The sequence below is a fragment of the Xyrauchen texanus genome, chromosome 29 (assembly GCF_025860055.1).
Source record: "Xyrauchen texanus isolate HMW12.3.18 chromosome 29, RBS_HiC_50CHRs, whole genome shotgun sequence".
Lineage (NCBI taxonomy): Eukaryota > Metazoa > Chordata > Actinopteri > Cypriniformes > Catostomidae > Xyrauchen > Xyrauchen texanus.
In genome coordinates this window covers 15,831,773-15,853,713 of record NC_068304.1, presented here as the reverse complement: position 1 = coordinate 15,853,713, position 21,941 = coordinate 15,831,773, and the positions used below count along the sequence as shown (strand labels likewise).

The 21,941-nt window shown below is 38.9% G+C and overlaps 1 protein-coding gene across 1 annotated transcript in view; it reads right to left on the bottom strand.

Annotated features, from left to right (window-relative positions):
• Positions 1-21,941, bottom strand: part of LOC127623370 (cadherin-13-like) — a 532,010-nt gene that overhangs the window by 244,879 nt on the left and 265,190 nt on the right. Inside the window, exon 7 of the mRNA XM_052097812.1 lies at positions 1,165-1,309. Within this exon, the coding sequence (XP_051953772.1) occupies positions 1,165-1,309 (145 nt within the window). The remainder of the gene's footprint in view (positions 1-1,164; positions 1,310-21,941) is intronic.

The following is a 21,941-nucleotide window of genomic DNA, read 5'->3' as shown; positions in this document are numbered from 1 at the left end:
TCAGAATCCTTTAAAGTCCAGATACAAGTTTCCAGATACAACAGCTTCTTTTCTACTGATGATTTATACTGGAATTACTGTTACTTTTGCTGCTACATTATCTAGTATACTAGTTAACAACGTGTTTCTTAATAAGCTATACATTTATATTGAGTAGTTAGAGGTTTGTGTTTCTTTACATATTAAACAGGACACCCAATTAGTTCCACACAATAATGTAAAGATATTCTAAACTGATTATGCAAAAGAACAACACTGGTATTTGACTGAGATTTCCAATATTGGAATCGGATCGTAAGAGAAAATGTGGTATCGGTGTATCCCTATTTTTTATACCTGTGGACTGCAGGTCTGTTTGTATAGGGTCACGGAAAAAAGAGGAAGGAACAATACCAGGGTTTTTTCCTCGATTTAAATTTTTTTCAGCGACCACCAACACGACATGTTAAGCTGCCGAGGCAAATGCAATGATATTCATTTCACTTTCATCACTTTATACAAGATAAATATGCTTATCAACTGAAGCGTGCTATGAGTCATCACAGATCCACTCACAAGGGATTCACTCTGCTCTATCCTACTGTATCTCTAGAATGCATGCAAGTCAACAAGGCTTCCCCCGATATTGTGGCACACACCACAAAACTGATGCGAGCCATTTTAATTCTAGTGAGAATTTTCTAGTTTAAAGCACTATTACTAAGTGCACTAAGTCAAACCTCTCAAAAGGTAGACAGCCCCGACAGGCAAAAGGGCACTGAGAAGGAAAAGAGAAAGTTATTGATGTTGGCTTGACAAAGCTTTGACTGAAAGTTTAAAATAGTTTTGAAAGTTTGAAGTTACATTTTTTTTCAGCCCTTACAGTCAGAAAGAGAGAATGTGGATGGATGGATGGATGGAAGGACAGACGGATGGATGGATGGATTCTGTAGATGAACAGTATGTTGGCTTTGTCACAATGACAGTCCTTTTGTTGCAGAGGCTGTGTTATATCAAATCAAACCAAAACCATCTCTCTAACTACACCTTCTATCAACAACCTTTAGACCCTTAGCCAACTCTTATTTCAGCTTTCTTCCTCCAGTAATCTGTTCCCCAAACACACTCATTCCACAACAAGAACATGAGCACTTTTAGAGAGAGCTATAGGTCAGGGAAGAATACCTGTGGAGGAGCCCTCCAGAACTTCCCCAGAGTACCGTGGCTCTTTGAAGATCGGTCTGTTGTCATTCTGGTCAATAACAGTCACATCTAGGTCCACTGGTCCCTCAACCAACTTGCCACTTAGGTCAGTGGTGGATACTTGGAGCTGTAAGAAAGAGAGATAGACACAGAGAGAGAGCGAGAGAGAGAGAGAGAGAGAGAGAGAGAGAGAGAGTACATGGTTAACATACACACAACAAAGAGAAAATTGAGCTGTTTGTGGGAGAGTTACATTAATAAAGATAAATAAAGATAATACAAATAAATCTAAAAAAGCATAAAGATAAATAAAGATAATACAAATAAATCTAAAAAAGCATCATGGAGAAAACGTTAGATGGATGGCAAGGTTATTTTTTTCATATTGCATTAAACATTCTGTGTTTTCAGGAAAAGAAATACACATGTTTATGTTTGACAATGATAATGTAAATGACACACATGAAGATAAGTTCTCGAGAGGTTTAACACCAGTGGTTCTCAGACGATGAACCAACACTATCCCAACAAATTTTTTTTTTATCGTATTAAACTAGAATGTCATTACAATGACAATATACAGTATATATATATATATATATATATATATATATATATATATATATATATATATATATATATGTATTTTTTGTAATGTAAGTAATTGTTGCATGAGCACCTGCATTTAATGTGTCTTGACCACGTGTCAGATTAATTTGCACCAAAATACAGTATTGTTTGGTTGGATGCATGTACAGTTTGACTTTGCCATTTTACATCTTTTAAAAGAGAAAACAGCTGCACTTTAGTCAATTTTCTCTCAAAGTATTTTTCACTCCACTAACTAACTAACAGGGCTCAAAGACATAGACATTAAGGCATGAAGTTCAAATAAGCTGTTCACTGGGGGTTTTAAGATAATACATACATTAAAGTATAATATTATTAATAATATTACAATTTACTTAATATTTTATATTTACTTAACATTGATTTCAACAACAAAATGTTTACATCTTACTTTAAAAAGCTGATATGCATATTTATTCTGCTTTCATAATTATAACCGATTATATGATTGGTTTCACACTACTTTCTCTTTCTATTTTTCTCAAACCAATATGAAATATGATGTAGATATGGACAGACATGGAATCTAACCACTGTAATTTCTTTTGAAATACTGTAATGGCCATTATTTTATTCAGAAACCGCAGTCTCTGATAAAAAAGAAAATAAATACTAATAAAAAAAAATCTAAATAACATACAAGGAGTGATAGAGAAGAAATGGACCGGGTCTTTAGGCCTGCCTTATCGGTAATGGCTACCTATGCTGCCTGTGGTCAGCAATTATTGAGAGGCCTGAGTGGGAATGAGTGTTTTTCTGTGATTGCAGCAGATCTGCGGTATGAGAGCATGTCTGCTCTAATGGTGCCGTAGAGAAGAGATCCAGTAGAAGAACAGATTAGTTCTCAGAAATACACACATACTATAGGCACTACACTATTTGATCAAGACGTACTGCTTCTTGCTTGTCATGACACAAGACATGGGGTGAGGCAAGGCAAGGCAATGTATATCAAACATTCACAATATGTTTACAATGATTTTGCTGTACATATAAAATAAAAAGTGTTCTGTATAATTGTTTTCTATGTTAAAAATCTTTCTCCTATCCCAATGTAGAATGCTGATACAACTACAAGTATAAATCCATTCGTAGGTTTATTGCCCCAAAAATCACAGTCAGCTTAACATACAGTAGAAACAATTGCTCAACCAATCACATGAATTTAGGGCCAGACTATATGTTGGTGTGATCAATGGCAGATTGGGGAGTGTTTGGGTTAACCTGCTTGAAAATATCACATAACTATTTTTTGTAATTACATTTTGTTAACGTGTTACCTTTAAACTGAAAAATAGCAATAGATTAGATAATTTCAGGCACTGTAAGAAAACACAACTGTGTCAACGAGCCCAGATCACGAAGGAACGGCACGGTTCTGCAACAAGAACAGCTCAGCCCGATGTTGGAAAAGGGCCTTTTGATTTATATACATAAATCAATTCAAACTACCTGTTTGAATTAAGTTATTCAAAACTTTGATTCAACGATTCCTTTGTGACATCATTCAGATTGTTCAAAAGAAAAGTTTTGCATATATAAACATCATAAAAATACAACAATTGAAATCAAGAACAAATGTTGTATTGGTGTGTGGAGCAGAGGGGGGCGGGGCCGGGTCAGAATATCGTGCACCCGGTCCCCAATCGGCCTGATGAGGCACCAGAAGTCATCAGAATCCTTCTGGTTACCCTAGTGAGGGGAACAAGTTGATGCTTGCCAACCTGGGAACGGGCCAAGCCTGGCTGGGCCTCTTTTCTCTCTATGTTTCTCACAAAGAGCAATTACGGCCGGGCCCTTACATGCATTAAGGGAAGGGGGTCTTACCCCGTTTCCTATTCTTTCAGGGGGAGAAGACGCTGTGGAAACCACACCTACCCTGCAGGGGAGGTAAAAGTGGCGAATACATCACATGGCCGCTTAGGTCTTATGTGGGAAAGTTGGCGCGGTGGTAGATCCAGCCTTGTAGAGGGAGGAGTGCTACAGCACGGCGACCGAAGCAGCTGGAACTGCCTAAGGGAGACACGGGAGTCAGCCCGTGAGGGGACAGTACTGCAGAGATTACACACAAGGGGAGTCCGAACAGGAGGCCTTAACCTGTGGAGCACCTATTCCAGTACAGGGTGGATTGAGTACCCATAGTGGCTTGTGTCGGCGAGTTCCTCTGCTGAACTGCGGACCCATGAGGGCTAGGGAGGAATCAACCAGGGATCCGAGAGATGGGGTCTCCTGGGAACAAAGGCACACTATTTGACCACGGCTGAGGGAAAGGGAGCTAGGCACAAGCGATTCACCCAGCCAGATCGTCAGCGTGTTACCGAGTTCTATGGGCTGGGACCTGAGAAAGCACGGGACGATACTGACTCAACTCGGAGATTGTAGAATCTCGCGAAAGTGTTAGGTGTGCCGCGGTGCCATGCTCATCTCGGGACTTGAGTCTGAAGCCAGTGCTGAAGTGGTCTCATATGCATCAACCCCAGCGGCACGGCCGCCACGGAGGATGCCATATGCCCCAGGAGCCTTTGGAAACGTTTTAAAGGGACCATAGTGTCTGGCTTGAAGGAAGCGAGGCATTTCAGCACCGACGTGCTGACATTGAGACTGAGTCTAACTCCATGCCGAGAAAAGAGATGCTCTGAACCGGGGAGAGCTTGCTCTTTTCCCAGTTGACCTGAAGTCCCAAACGGCTGAGGTGCCTGAGCACCTGGTCTCTGTGCGCGCATAGTAACTCTCGCGAGGGGACCAGGATGAGCCAGTCATGAGGTAATTGAGTATGCGTATGCTGGCTTCTCGGAGAGAGGGCGAGGGCTGCCTCTGTGACTTTCGTGAAGACGCGAGGGGACAGAGACAGGCCGAATGGGAGGACTTTGTACTGATACACCTGGCCATCAAACGTGAACCGTAGAAAGGGTCAGTGTCATGGCAGAATTGAGACGTGAAAGTATGCGTCCTTCAGGTCTACCCCTGCGAACCAATCTAGATGCCAGAAGCCAGACAGAATCTGTTGGGTGAGCATTTTGAACGGGAGTTTGGACAGAGCCCGGTTGAAAACTCGCAAGTCCAAGATCGGTTGTAAGCCGCTGCCTTTCTTGGGTACAATGAAGTAAGGGCTGTAGAAACCCTTCTTCATTTCGGTTGGAGGGACAGCCTCTATTGCATCTTTGAGTCAAAGAGAGGTGATTTGCTTTTATTGCAGGGATTTGGCATGTTCGCCGTATACAGCGGAAAAACGGACGCCCGCGAAGGGGGGCGGAGGCCTGGCAAACTGAATTGCGTAACCGAGTCGAATGGTCCGGTGCAGCCAGCATGACGGGTTGGCAGTGAAAGCCACGCCTCTAAACTCCGTGCTAGGGGCACCAAGGGGACAAGTATTTTGGATGTACCCAGCAGGGCTTGCAGCGGGGCGGAACAGGTAATATGTGGTGCGTCCCGAGGCTTTGGTGCTGAGAACAAATTCGAAGCACTTACCTTGCTCTGCGCACCCTGCAGGAGATGGGTTCATGACTGAGGAGGAGGTCCGATGTTGGCGTCCTCTGGACTCGTCTGAACCGGCCGGCCAGGGGACAGTCGTGGGGCTGAGGGCGGGGGTACCGCGTTGAAATACCGGGACTGTTGAGATATGGAAGCAAAGTACCGTGAGAATGCCATTTGCGGGCCAGGTGACCCAGAGACAAAGGAAATAGCTCTGTTATTGAGAATTTGGGTACCACAGCCCTTGTTAGGGGGTGCGGCAAATGAAAAAACACAAGATTCTCCTCCTGGCCCTCCACCAGGGGACGGAGCGGTCTTACCACCTCTGGAGCTAACGTATTGGACTCTGGGTCAGCTGTCTCCGGAGCGCCTGGGAGCATTCCAGGTCCTTGAGGTGGTCCGTGAGACAGGGGACGTGCGCTTCCCACAGAGTGCTCGACGCTGGGGCTGAGAGCTGGGCCAGGGTTGAGTGTTTCTTAGCCCCAGGGGGACGCCCTCAGCAAGCAGACGGGGCATGGCCCGGGGCGGCAGGTTTGCAGCGGGGCATGATGTGAGAGATGGCCTCCGTCTGCTTCTTCACCATGGAGAACTGTTGGGCGAAGTCCTCGACGGTGTCGCCGAAGAGGCCGAACTGGGAGACGGGGCGTTGAGGAAGCGAGACTTGTCAGCTTCACGCATCTCGACCAAGTTGAGGCTGTGAGTGGCGCCCGGACCCCAGGAACCAGTCGTCCAGCCGTGATGGCTGTGGGGAGGATGGAGGGCTCCAATACAAGCCCACCATAGCGGCGGCCCGGGAAAGCATATCGGTCATCTGCGCGTCGGCCTCAGCCTGGGCGTGCAGGCCCGAAAGCTGCAGCCCAGGGGAGTCCACCACGTCAGACACCGCGCTCTCTGATTCAGCGGCGAGCTCATCCACTTCGGGCTCGAGAGGATAGTCAGACTGGCTGTGAGGCGAGCCGCTGTTACCTCGAGCATGTCCCGGCGGAACTGCACCCGCTGCCATCCCCAAATTGCCTCCATCGCCAACCGCATCGTCCTCAATCCCCTGGGAAGGAGGAGCAACGTGGGGGGCGGCTGGAGTGGCTTGCTTTCTGTTGAAAACAAGCCGCGACCACAACGTTGTCATGGTCATGTTCTCGCAGTGAGAACATGAACAATCCACAAACGCAGCCTCGGTGTGATCGCTGCCCAAACACACGAGAGAACGCCTGTGGCCGTCTGAAGCGGAGAGCACTCTGCCGCATCCAGAAACAACACAGGGGCGGAAAAGCATCTTGAGAAAGACGCGTCCTGAAATAGACGTTCAATGCCGCTGTGTCTTGCTCTTTTAGAGGAAATCAGTCTTTTTGAAGAAACTCTTTCTGAGTTTGTCTGCGCTGTCGAAGCACCCAGGGGCAAGAATGCGAAGGAGAAAGCCGCTGTTGTGCGCCGTCAAATCCAACAGCATGCAGAGTGTCATAGGAAGAGCAGGAACTGGTGTGTAACTCGCAGCAAACTGCATACACGACCATCGGATCCGAAAAAAATGTTCTGAATGAACTCCCGTATTTGCCCCACTTAAATGCCCATATGTCCGGGGGCGGGATATGCAAATACCGTCTGCCAACTTCTCATTGGCCTGTTTTCATAGAACAGAGACATATATCGGCGCTCAAGAGAGACCCCTAGTGTCGCTTCTCCAACACAACGTGGAGAGAGCGACAGAAGGGGAACTGATTACATGTCATTCTTCCTTCTTTTAGTAAAAATAAACAAAACAAAGCATGTTTTCATTGCCTTGATTAACTTGCCAAGATTTTTCCTGAATTTAACTTCTTGAATAAAACATTTAGAATTTACAAGTAATGGCTGTTTGTTTGAAATTATGGTTCCTCTTGATTATTATTATTATTATTACTTGGTAACACTTTACAATAAGGTTCCATTCATTAACATTAGTTAATGCATTAGGTATCATGAACAAATAGTGTTTTTTTTACAGCAGTTATTAACCTATGTTAATGTTAGTTAATAAAAATAAAATTGTTCATTATTTATTGTTAGTTCATAGTTAGTTCATACAATTACAATGTTTGATTAAAAAAAAAAAGTTTATGTTGAAATGAACATTAACCAAAATTAATACATGCAATAAATGTAAAGTATTGTTGATTGATAGTTCATTTCAAGAGTTCAGTGAGGGAAATGAAAGAAATTATGAAAGAAGAACAACAGTGTGGGTACACATTTGGAGGCTTGACGGGAGGGGTTTCAAGTGAAGAAAAGTGAGAACGAAGATTTATCTGCTTCTCACAGTGTGAAGTTTCACAAGGGCCCACCTGAGAGTGCAGTGATGGCTGACGCACTAGCATCTGCCTCGCCTCTCTATCTCAATCTCTGAGCCCCACTGCCTCAGAGCTGGGCCTCCCTAAAGCCCACATCACTTATTCATTCCTCCCCATCACCTCGCGGTGCCGTAACTGTGTGCGTTTCACGCACCCCCGGGAGCTGCACATTCAAAAGCAAAAAGGCGAAACGCACATCACGTCTTGTCTCTCTGCCTCAAGTAAACACAATTGGCACACATGTACACTGAGCACAATACCCCAGGCCAAACACGTTACTGCTTACTTGACATGCTTGAGCAATTGGCCCATGGAACACTTTAATCTTACGCAAATCACTCTCATCAAAGAGCTTAGAACTCCCCATCTGTCCCCTCAGACACTCCCCTGTCACATAGCTGTTTTTTATTTGTGAAATTACAAACTATGCCAAAACATAACTTTAAAGGTGCTGAGGAATAGTTTTTCGGGAAAGAAAATTTTAGCTTATAAGATTGTTTGCTGCTAAAGTAATAATAAAAAAATTACATTTTGTCATCATTTACTCACCCTCATGTTACGTCTAGACTGAGGCTGTGAAATAAAAATTCGAAATTTGAATATTTGTCAAATTTAATATAAAAATGCACATTCAAATGCTAAAATGAGCATTCAAATTTTGGATGTGTGCCAAGCACTGAAGATGATTTACAGGCCGTTCAGACCGATCGCATTCTTGGGTTGAAAAAGACACAGTGCAATGAATAAAACAGAACACGGGTGTCTCGAGACACATTTTAAAGTCTAAATTTCCTTTTGAAATGGCACAATATCTAAAAAAAATTATTGCTTTTTGCACATGACGCTGAAAAACAGTGAGGCATAAAGTCAAAGACATCCATCTTGATGCGTTTCGGAGTCAACGGCCCATTAGGTTAAGGATTTAGCAGTTGTGTCTTGACTATACCTTGATTTGCTCTTCACAGCGTCTCGCTGCATAAGCATTAGTTACATTCTAACTCCAACTAACTGTACTTAATGAAAAACACTGGTACTGGCGGAATTATAAATCTGAGTCTGTGGTAGTACTATAGCACCGACCTAAGTTTATGTGCAACACAAAGTTACTGTCACCATCTTTTAAAGCATTCATTTATATTTATTTTTTGTGTTTTAATTTTTACTTAAGATTTGAAAATATATAACTAATGAAATCTTTTGACTTCATTTTTGAATCATTTTATGCACCTTTGTTCACAGCCAGATGTGTTCTTTGCAATGAATAATAGCTATAACATAGTGCTGACTGGTTTATATTTATTCATTGTTCACTGTTAGAAACAAATTGTCACTGGGGCCTTACCCTCAAAGATACAAATACTGTAGCTTTTATATGTTAAGCGGATTGATTTGTACCTTAACTGCCCCGAAAGTGTACATTTTAGTACCCTAGGTGTCTAGGGTCCTAATTTTTGGACATAGGAGACAATGTCGATTTAGAAATCAGATGTCTTGAACATTGTTTCCCCTACCTGAAATTATATCTTTAACATTCTAATATATTATAATTCTGGTCATATTTCAGAGAAAGATTCAGTAACACTTCATAATAATGGTCCGCCATTAATAGGTCATATGCAGGAATTAATGCAGGTCAAATTAGTAGCACTACATTAACACTTTAGTTACTACTATTAACTAATAGATTAAATAATCAGTAAGTAATAGTGAACTGATGACTGTGGTAGTTTGCTGTTATATAATCAATAATTACTGAATCTGCTTTGCCTCATTGAGAAATATTAACTAACTATGGCTAATTTAAAATAAATACTAATGAATTACTAAATAAAACATTAACAAGTGTCCAAAATGTGAATAATTTTTTTTTTTATTGTGAACAAGATCATGAAATGCGCCTTCAGAGAAATATGTGCCTCATGTGCAATCTTTGTGGAAATTAATTTATGAAAATCAAGGCAACATTGTCTGGTAGAGTATCATAGTCAGCTTACCTTACATAAATATAGGGATGTATGTGCCCAACCTGTGCATTCCTTGGGATATCTCTTCTGTTAATTACAAATTATTAACTTCTGCATGTTTGATATTACTGAAGGTCTTTTTTAAATAATTCTGGTAACCCATAAGTAATGAGTCAAGTGTTACCACTTAAACATGAAGGAATTACAAATTATCTGGACTATTATTCTAAAGTGAGGGTCATGGTAACACATTATAATAATGGTCTGTCATTAATAAGTATCTATGCAGGAACTACAGTGAACTACTTAGGTGTTGTTGACAGCTCTATCCCAAACCCAAATTAACTTCTGTGAAACACATAATGTGAATTTTTGAAGAATATCCTTGCCACTCTTTTCCCCATCATGAAAGTTAACAAGGACTGGAGTTGTCAAGCTACAAAATGAAAAAAACATAAAGAAAAAAAATGGTCCGTATGACTTGTGTTCTAAATTCTAAGTCTTATAGATATATTATTATCTATAATATTATAACTTCATATGAGAGACAAACTGAAAGTTAAGTTACAACTCAATGAAAATATTTCCATTCAGTGGGCTGTTGGATCATTAAGTGAGTTCAGTCCAATTTGTGAACATAATTCAGAAATAGTTTTGTGAAATGGATCAACTGATTAACTGAAAATATCTGAATCAAAAAAAGGATGCATTTATGATGAACATCTGTACTTATCTCATGAATTCAAGCTTTTCAGTTACTAACGACTGAAAATAAGTGGTTGCTGAGTTACTGTAGATTTTGGCCAGACTGTTTAGAACTGAAATTCTCTGTTGACCTCTCTCATCAGCAAGGCATTTCTGTCCACAGAACAGCCCCTCACTGGATGTGTTGTTTTGTTTGTTTGTTTTTGGCACAATTCAGAGTAAATTCTAGAGACTGTTGTGTGTGAAAATCCCAGGAGATCAGCAATTACAGAAAAACTCAAACAGACCATCTGACACCAACAATCATTCGTGCGTTTATCTAGATATGGGCAGATATGGGCCAGGTGCTTCAGTTAATGTTCACATCAACCATCATAATGGGGAAAAATGTGATCTCAGTGATTTGGACCATGGCATGATTGTTGGTGCCAGATGGGCTGGTTTGAGTATTTCTGTAACTACTGATCTCCTGGGATTTTCATACACAACAATCTCTAGAATTTACTCAGAATGGTTACAAAAACCAAAAACATCCAGTGAGTGGCAGTTCTTTGGACAGTAATGTCTTGTTGATGAGAGAGGTCAATAGAGAATGGCCAGACTGGTTCGAACTGACAAAGTCTATGGTAACTGTTTTATGCTATTCTGAGATGCGGGTCAGTGCTGTTTGGCGGCACGAGGGGGGCCTACACAATATTAGGCAAGTAGTTTTAATGTTGTTGCTGTTCGGTGTGTGTGTATATATACACACACACACACACACACACACACACCTAACAGCAACGATATCAAAACAATATAAAAATATGTATAACTTTATATACTGTATCATGTCCAAAATATACAAAAACTATATATTCAGAAGACTTAGACTATAGTGCATCTAGACCATTTTTTTAATTTTAGTTTTAGTTTTTTTCAATTTGGACTTGACAACCCTAGTCCTCTTTCATTTTCATTGTATGTAAAAAACATGAGGGTGAGCCAGTAATTACAGAATTTAAATTTTAGAATGAACTATCCCTTTAATATTGGATCAAATTACCTCCTTTAAGCAATTTGAGCAAACTTTTGACTATATAACTTCCCTGGCTCTGAACTAGGACATTATGAGCTCAAATTAGCAGCCCATCACTCCCAGTGTCAGTAACGGATGATATGACTCCCCTCCCTTCTCATCCTGGTGGAAATGACCAATGATAGCACTTGCCATTTTACATTATCCTAAGAGCCCATCAGGAATGATCCATTACGCAGAGTGGCCAGAACGGGGGAGTTCCTCGTTCTGCCAGCACATTACCCAAGTGCTGCATGCTGCAACCGCTGCCAGTAATGCATAACATCACTCTCTCTTGCCCCCTCTGTCTCTCATGGAGGCATGGGTCAGTTTCGTTGTCTCACTCCGACCAGTGTAGTCATGAGTCTGTTCAACAGATCTGATGTTCTTAATGATACAGACCCACATCAGAATTTATTGCACTAATGGTTTGATACATCATCACAGCCTGCTACTCTCCACTCTGGTATTCAGAGAGACAAAGGGAGAATTTACAAGCATCCATTTTCATACTGTCTTTATCAGCCAGAGCGCTGACTCCATGGAATGCGTGCAAGATGGGTGTAGAACTAAACACGCCGTGCCCTTGGCACATGTCAGATACCATAGAAGCAATGCACTCTAATCACAATGCATAGATTTTAAATGTGGTCTTTAAGGGGGTCATATAATAATTTCTATCTCTTTGAGGCACCACAAACAGTCACTGTTTTGTTTTACATGACCATTTTGCACCATATTTATTTCCACTTCTCCATTAACTCACTTTTCACATGTGAAATTAGTAACTACACTCACAGGTTTGCTATTGGGTGAAATATAGTTGGTGTTGCTTTATCCTTTAATAACAGCCTTTTTACAAAACCTGCATAGATTGTTACATTTTACATAATCCAATCTTTCAATTGCAACAGAATCTTTTAAAGGGATAGTTAACACAAAAATGAAAATTTTGTCATCATTTACTCAACCTAAGGTAATTTCAAACCCATACAACTTCCTTTCTTCGGTAGAACACAAAAGGACATGTTAGGCAGAATGTTCAGTCTCAATCACATTTACTTTCATTGTATGGAAAAATAAAGTGCAATAAAAGTGAATGTGACTGATGATAAGATTCTGACCATCTAAAGTTGGGGTACTCAAGTTCGTACTCGAGTATGAATGTCTTTTAATGGACTCGGATGCATTTTTACTCGGACTAGACTTGACTCGGACTTGACTCGGACTCGAGCCTTTGGGACTCTGGATTTTTTTCTGAATCAGCCGAGTCCATGGCATTTGATTTGTGATGCGATGAACAAAATAAATAAATACAAATAATGAAACAGAAACAAATGGACACTCTGTCTACAAGCAGATGTAGCACCCACTGATGTCGTAGACATAGCCATAGTTTGTTTCACCGTGTTGAGCAAACACACCTGCAGAGTGGCACACTTAGTCAACCAATACGCTTGAATGTTACTACGGAAACTACTGTATAACATCACTTACCAAGGTGGCTGGCATGACGAACACATAAAGACAGGTATGTAGCCAATGTACTAGAAAATATAGGGCAGTTTTCCATGGCATGGGACCTGACAACTGGTAAAATCGCACACTGGTCAAATCAAAATCAAAAAGGTTCTCGCATCGCGGTTTCATCATGGTTAAAAACTTAATTAAGTCAAGTCACCCACATCATGTCACTCACAGTTTACTAAAACAACATATAAATATAAAAATTCAGAATATTTTTATTAATACTGGTCTATTAAGTCTTTTAGGTGTAATGTATCTACTACACATGTAGGCATATGTAGTCTCTTGTGTTCCACGCAGTGTTGTCAAGTTGAATTAACTGTAACTTTTAAAATAGTCTGGATTTTTTTATTTTTTTTTATTGCTAAAGCAGACTGCAACACTGAAAAACAGATGAACAGCACCTATTCATTGTTTTTCTATTTTAAAAGCATTGACGAGCTGCTTAAATTATTTTACAGTTTTTTCCACAGTAAATTGCACAATGAAATAGGAAGTTATTTTGGCCAGCAAAAAGTTTTGTTTATAATTTAATTGTAGATTGGGTGACCAGATGTCCCGGTTTTTGGTAGGGTCACTGATTGTTTCTTCTTAAATTAAATATCCTCATTGTCATTCTCGCTATTATCTCTGGTATCGTTTGCAGAGAAGAAAATAAATGTTGTTGTGTCGCATGTTGATTTGAAGTTACATTCATTCTAGTCTTCAGTAAATCAGCTGAAATGTATCTGGTTAACATGGCAATGACGTCATGTGCTTAGTGTTCGTGCTCTGTGTCATCCTGTCAGTCCTGTAACTTCTCGGCGAGCGCTAGTAACTACTTTGTTGACTCAATATTTTCACAATCCAGTCTGCAGATAGAGACAAAAAAGAAATCTCTGTATATATTATTTCTTTAGGTAGGGATCATGTTAGTTAAAAACTAAACTAAATTGAAATGACAAATTTAAAATTAAGTAGAAATAAAAAAAAACTAAATTACAATTCGAAACAATAACAAATAATAACTAATCATAAAATGTTGTTTCATTTATATTGACAATTGTGTTTTCTTAGATGTGAAAGTTAAAATAAGCTTAAAATATTTTTATGGTTACAATTCGAATTCCGGACTCGACTAAGGTGGACTCGAACCCAACACTATGACAGACATCTCCTTTTGTGTTCCATGTTTGGAACAACATGAGGTAAATTTTCATTTGTGAGAGAACTATCCCTTTAAAGGCATGGCAAGTGAATTTTAGCCATTCTGGAATTTTCACAAGAAAAGTTGAATTAGCCACGCCCCCTCTTTCCAAAACTCCATATTGCAAAGACGTGCGCACACATAGACACCCTCGAGACTGTTGTGTTGGAGCTTATGGAGGTCGATTGATATTTTCCTGAGCATTTTGCCTTCCAGCCCTGTGCGTTTTGTTAGGAGCAGAACACCATACTTGCACTTATACAAGCATATCTGGGCTTCACTGTGAACGCGCACAATGATTGACTGAATGATTGATTGATTGGCTGAATAAACAATCTGACCACAGCCAGCAGATTTCTTTTACCCCACAGTTTACCGAGCCTAGGGCTATTATAGAAACAGGTATGATATTTCAAGGCACCTATTTCAGTTATATCTTGCACATGATGAAGGTGATTTCTGCATGTCATCATCAGAAAAAAAAATTATAATACATTTTTTTTTTTAAATAAACTTTAGCCACTCTTTCCTAAAGTTCTCATGATTCTGGATATAAAAAAACAGAAAGTGTTTTCCTTTTGTGGTGTTCAGAGTGACTGGGTATCACATGTTACTCATGTTTTACTCTATTCATCTACCAGATATAATAAAGTGGAAGTTCAGAAGAAGACATTTTACTACGTAGTTTCTAAAAAAACGTATTGTTGGGCTGGGAAAGAAGTTTTTAGTTCTGAACAACAGATTAAGCTTCCATAGTCCATAGATACTTTTGCTTAAACATTTCACGGAAAATTCTAGTTATTCTTATTGTACAGTATGTACATACAATATAGAGTATTTGCATTTTTAAGGCATTTTTAAAGCCTCCCTTGAGTCCCAAAGATTCTTAGGGCATAAATGTCATGCTTCTATTTTTCCATTTATAGCCTGAAACAATGACAATTTAAAAACAAATTCTGAAAAATAAAATAACATCTATAAAATAAAACTGTAAGACTTTACAATGAGGTTGTATATGTTATCTTTAAGTTAACATGAACTAACAGTCAGCAATATTGTTGCAGTATTAATCTTGGGTAATGTTAATTTCTACATTTCCTAATATATATTTAACATTATAAGCATATGTTAAGTAAGGTATAATGTACGGTTGTTATCACATAATAAACCCTGACAAGGTGATCAGGACCTCGAAGTGAAGCGGAGGGGACTTGTATCACCCTGAAAGGGGTTATTTTGTGATAACAACCAGATGACTGGTCATTATCTTGCTTATTACACAGCTACAAACCAAATAAATAAATACACAGACATAAAATATCGATTTGCGTTGAAATTATGTAATTTGAGAAGAAATAAATTGCTGAACAGCTGGAATCAACCTCCGGTTTGCGTCAGAGTTCTGTTGGTGTTTATTTTGTAATGACCGTCTAACTGCTCATTATTCAGCCTATTACAAGACTACTAAAGCCAAATAAATAAATAAATAAATAAATGCACATGAAACATTGACGAGTTTTAATGGTTTATTAGCCTACTTGTAAAGATCGCACAGTGAGCTGAATAGCAGGAGAGATGGCTCACAAAACCTGGATAAGCGGTCTGATATATAAATGAATGTGCGGTAGTTACAAGCAAAGTCTGACTACTGGATGGTTCGATTAACCAATCAGAAATGAGTATTCCAGAGAGCCATGTAATACGATTAGTTAATGTATTCTAAAATAACATGAAGTAACATTGAACAAGAGTTTAATTATAAATTAACATTAACCAAGAATAATAAATGCAAAAACAATATATTTCATTACTAGTTCAAGATACTTAATGCATAACTAGCATTAAGAAACAGAAATTTCAGTATGGTAAAAAAAACAACAACAAAAAAACATTCTTAGGTATGACTTTTCTATATATATAAATCTAATGCTACACAAAACTTCTTGCAAATTAAGCTACATCAAGTATAGCGAACACATTACTGCAGTTATCAAACATCATTGCACCCAGTCAGACCCCCAATGTGCCTCATTTTCAGTAAAACAGACATCTCAGCATTACAAGAGCTGAGCTCACTACATTCAGCATGCTGATTCCAGGCCTCATTTCCAGGAGATGCATGCACATGGGCATCCATTGTATCAAATATGCAATCATCCGTAAGGAGCTAGAGGTGCCCGTGGAGCAGGACGAATCTTACGTAAGCTGACTTCAAAAGCGACACCCTTTGCTTAAGCAGAAGTCTCTCAGATGCCACAGTCCCTTAAATACACCTTTGATATCACTGTCTATTTCCCCCCAGAGACATACTGTATTCTTAACTGGCACTGCATTCTTGCTGCTGTTGTTTTCCTCTCCCTTCATCTCTTTTTTTTTACTCACATCTGAGGAGTGTTTATATCTCTGTCAAGTGCACTTAAACCCTGCTGGTGTTCATTCAGCGCAGCCCCTGTGAACACAGAGACATGGGGGAAGAACAAGTGCTCTCTTTCCTCTCACCACATTCAGCATGTCCTCATGTCCTCAGATTCTGAGGATAATAGAGTGGTGGTTCTCAAAAGATGGGTCGCAACCCAAAAATTGGAGGAGAAATTGAGGAGAAAAAAATACTACATGCACAAAAATAAAAACGAACCTTATATTTTTGCAAAATAAATAGGATTATCAACTTTTAAAAATGTGGAGCAAACACTTATTTTTTTAAGGTTGATGTCAAAGGCTGTGTTAACTAAAGGCCGAAACATCCTCTAAGGAAGTATGTGAATACAGATGTGTATAGCTATGAAAGCCTGATTTTGTGCAATGTTGTTTTCCAAAATGTGTCAAACCACAATTTATAAGACAATGCAAGTTCATGCTGCCACATTGCCACAACAGGTGCTATTCAGTAACTTTGTGAGTTTTCTCTTTCAAGCCAACTACTCTCATTGTGAAGCATCAGTTTAGATCTAAATGAATTGACTTTATTCAAGCAAAACATATTATATAATATGCTGTGAACTGAATGAACATGACTACATTAGGCTACCCAAACAAAAGTCATTTTCAAGAGTAATATCAGGTACAATTTGAATAGAAGGTAGCCACATTAGGCAGATGAGTGTGTAACGACAGCCAGCTGATATGTGATAGCTGTGTTGTGTGTACACCTTACTCTCATGGCCTTTAGAGATGCATTAGTGACCAAGGCTAGAGGCCATGGCTTTTCTAGCCTCCTTGATAGCATGTCTGACTCCCATGCGGGGGATCGCCGATTTGAATATAGAGTAGGACACTGGTACCGTGATGGGAGTGAGGTTTAGGAGGGTGAGTGTAACGGTAGCCAGCTGGTACGTGATAGCAGTGCAGTATGTAAACCTCACTCTCCTGGCCTTAAGAGATGCACTACAGATAGAGGCTAGAGACCATGGCATTTATAGACTCCTTGCTAGCCCATCTGGCTCCCATGCCGGGAATTGCCAGTTTGAATCCCTCTCTGGGTTGGACGAGTAGGAACGGTGACACATGGCACACACTCATCCTTGAAAGCCATGAACAAAACTATGCAATATATAAGAAAATGCGACCCAGATTACACTACTTTTTGTTTTATGGGTTTGGTATTGTACTGTATTTGGTATGGTATTGCCACCTGAAGCAAAATCAGTTGAGAACCATTGCTGTAGATTACTGACATAGGCAGTCCTTGTATATTTACATAAGTCTACCATTGAACTCGTCGCCTTCTCTGGTGAGATTTATCACTGTACATTCAAAGCAGGGCCATTTGATGAGCACTCTGGCTGTTACACAACTATGCTTAGCCCACATCTGTCCACATGCAATTACTGTCTATCTTGTGACTTCATATTTCTCTCCATCTTCAATCAGAAAACGATCTCAGATGTCTTCTCGCAGCAAGCCTGATACATTTCTTCCTAATTTGTTTGTTTTGGCTTGGTTTATTCATTAGTGCATGTCCTGGAGGACAGAATAAGTGTTAGAGAAAAAGAGCAAGAGAGAGAGAGAGAGAGAGAGAAAGAGAGAGAGAAGAAATATGACCAATGCTTGCTTCACTTTGCCACTGCCATATCTACTGCCACAGAGCACATTTCTATTATTTAAAACAATGTATTATTCAAGACACTTCCTTCAGACATGTCTCATTCATGTCTTACCCACTTAACATATAAGACATTCTTCATATGGCCAGAATAAACATGCATTGTAAAATGAAATATTAAAAGTATAACCCAGCTTTGGCTAAAAAAAGGGTACTTGCAAATAAGTCAACCACCTTATTAATTATGTATTAATCTGCAGTTAGTTCCGGTCATCTAGTCTGATTGGAATAGTGGGGTTTCTAAGTGTGCTGTTATTTGTTATTACATTACTGGGACTTTTCACTGTTTGCATCAATCCGCTTGTCTATGTAAAAAGATGTTAGGCAGAAAATGACTCTGTCCATTCACTTTCATTGCACACCTAATAGTGTGCACCCATAGTCACGTAACAGATGATATAGGCAAAAAAGACATATGCATTAGAAAATGAAATATTACAATACCACAGCTTTGGCAAAAAAGGGCTTTTAATTATGCAATTCAACTATTTGATTAATTATTCATTATACTATAACATCACTCAATGACAAGAGATCAATTGTGAGCAGATTTGTGTGGTGGATATGTGGCTGTAGAACTTGATGTGAGGGTTGTTATCTGTTTTGATGGATGAAAATGATCGTCAGCTGTCAAACGCACTCAGGGGGAAGACATTACACTGCTATTGGGGTTTGCAATTAGGAAATTTGGTCACGTGTATAGTTCAAACATACACTTCATACTGCACAAAAAAAATCATACTGCATTTGTCTCACTACACCTCATTAGTTGTGTTTACATAAGCAGCAATAATCCATCTATTGGCTCTACTAAGAAAATTAAATGAATAAGATGCTGCTATGTAATCAGTAATTTTCAATTATCTTAACATGAATAATTACATATTAGATTTAAAAAAATATATATTGTTAACCTCCTGAGACCCCTGCGTGACTACTGTGTGCATTTCCATTTCCTTTTTTGATAGGTATTTTATTTATTTATTATACTTTTTTTATTTTGTATTTTGATTTGAAACTAGCGGGACTAAGTTGTAACATTTTAAGTAATACCAAGCTATAGATAGTCAATTTTGTTTTCATCAAATAGTTTATTATGAGTCTAGGAATGTTGGTTATTTATGTTGTTGAGACATTACAGACATTACAGCCGATTTCCTATAAAGCTGAATTAATAGATTCTTATAAAAATGAATTACCAGCATCATCAAACATTTTGCATTATACAATTCTGAATCAATGTACTGATTGTCATTGTTCCATGTCTGCCAAACATGCTGAGTGGTCCAAACATCATCTGCAGCCAGAAACTGAACTTTTAGGAGTGAATGCACATAGCTGCAGAGACATCTATAGGATGCAGCCTTGCTCCTTTGCTCCCTATTTAGTGAATGACTTAACCTCCAGTGTACTGTCTGTCTGCACTGGTCTCAGAACGGTTAGAAATGCACCATATTTCCCTTCTAAATCCATATAAAGCCTCTGAAAGCAAAATAGTTCTGCTTGTGCTAAAATACATTTATTCTCAATGTGAAAATGCATAGTAAATATATAGGAATGCATTTACTAATGTTATTGAATAGAACCGCATTGTACATTGATGACAAAATAAAACAATACCATAATTTATATTTAAATGCGAATTGACCCACAGATGTGTTAATGTTTTTTCAACTTTTGAGGGAATGCCCTAATTTCCACATATGTGGACTTCATCTTTATCAGCGAGATGACGCGCAAAAAATGTACTCTATAGAGAAGCTATTCTTTACAACCAATCAGGTTTCAATGAAAAAACGTAAAGAGCTTTCTTATCAGAGGAACTTTTGTTGGCGCTGCACCAGTAGGAGAGCTTCTTGGAAATCGGCATCATGCTGTTATGTCACATGACGCGGTGCAATTAATTTTAATTTTAACAATTAAATGACAGTGTAGAGTCTTGTGAACATTATTCAGTCTGTTTTAATTCATTGAAATTATGCATTGCATATAGCAAAGCCAAAATATAACTTCCATACATGTGGACGTGGAGTTGCATGATGTTAAACCATTAAGTTTTCCAAGTCTCATTAATGTAGACATGAATGCTTCACTGTGACTTTGACTCTATTGATGTTTTCACTTCCAGAACACTATCCATCTCTCCATCCATCCACAAACTCAATTAACACAGAACCACAGTTTTTACTCCTTTCAAGGGAATCAACCAACCAAATTCCTTACACACTGCATTAAATGCCAGGCAGACCGCTAACATTGGGTGAATGTTTTCAATATAAACAGCAGCTCTATCTCAAGTCTTTTCAAGATGCATAGTTCCTAAGATTAGAAATATGAAAAACCCTGAACCATTTCACACCTACCATCTTTTGGTTTTATATGTGCAGGTTTAATTAAACATTTATTTATTTATTTGTCTGTGCAGACTGCTTTGTGTCATTCTGAACATCATTGTGACATTTTGCATTGACATGGTTCAAGAGATTTTAAAGGCTCATGTTCATGTTGAAACCTCCTGGTAAGGTGAAATAGGTTAAAGGGTAACAGCAATAGACAGCAGACATATCCTAATGTGCCAGTAGAAAAAACTCTTCCTCATTCCAGCCCACTGCAATGCCTGTGTTTTTATTATACGAGTAAGGTTTTTGCTAGCATCACTTGAAAATAACCTTGAGTCGAAAATTGCTATGTGCTATGAGCAGACAGTGATTTCATTTGGAAGAAAATTACTTATTAAACGTGAGGGAAGATAGAAAGAAAGAGAGAGCAAAAGAGAGAACAGAGGTCTTAACAACATTGTAAATTATAGATGTTCATTGGCTGCTACAGCCAAAATTATCTCTTAGACAGTATTAAATCGTGTTAATTAGCTGATTATTTCTTACTAATGCAAAACTGATTGTGACAGTCCTCCCTCCCTCTTTTTTTTTCTTTTTCTTTTCTCTACAGACAATATGTCAGTGACAGCATTTACATGCACATATTTAAAAAAAAATATTAAGATCTTTATTCTGGTTAAGCCTTAATTCCAAAAGAGATTTACATGCTCCACAGCTATTGGAATATTCCGATATACAAAGTAATTTACATATTCTGAATAAACAAAGACCTGGAAATTTGTTTCCTGTTATCCACAGTATTCCTGAGCAACCACTGGGAGGTGCCATGATGATTCTAATCGTCTGTTTTCTATTTCTTTTCTAGAGCCACATTGTAAAAACTACCAAAACTAATGATTCAGACAACCAACAACAACCATTTATTTATTTTATTTACTTTTTTGACTAAAAATGTATTTCAAGCTGAACTTTTGAGGTTGTTGGCTGTCATAACAACTCTAACTTATAAATTATATCAATGTGACTAAACTTGGACTATCGCTTCATGTCATCTACACTGGTCAGGACAAATAAAACAGTCATCTCAACTCTGTGAAGTTTTGGCAGAGTACCGCCACAGTTGTTTTTGACAATTTTTACAAATGTTATACCTTAAACGCTACATTACAAGCTAAGCATATTTGCCGCTGCAAGAGAAAACACTGGAAACTGAAAACAGTTGAATCGTGGGACACTTCTGCGTTCAGGAAAAGGGTGAATTCATTGGAACTTCTGTAAATACTTGTACTTGCCATTCATTACAATGCATTTGAAAAACTATTTACAAAAATTGAATTTGTCCTTAATGTCACCATACGAGAGTAAAAAAAATGTCACAAGAAATATATGGTAAATATGGTGTTTACATGACAAAGAATGAATGCAGGCTTATGCCAGCTTTCTTAAACATATTT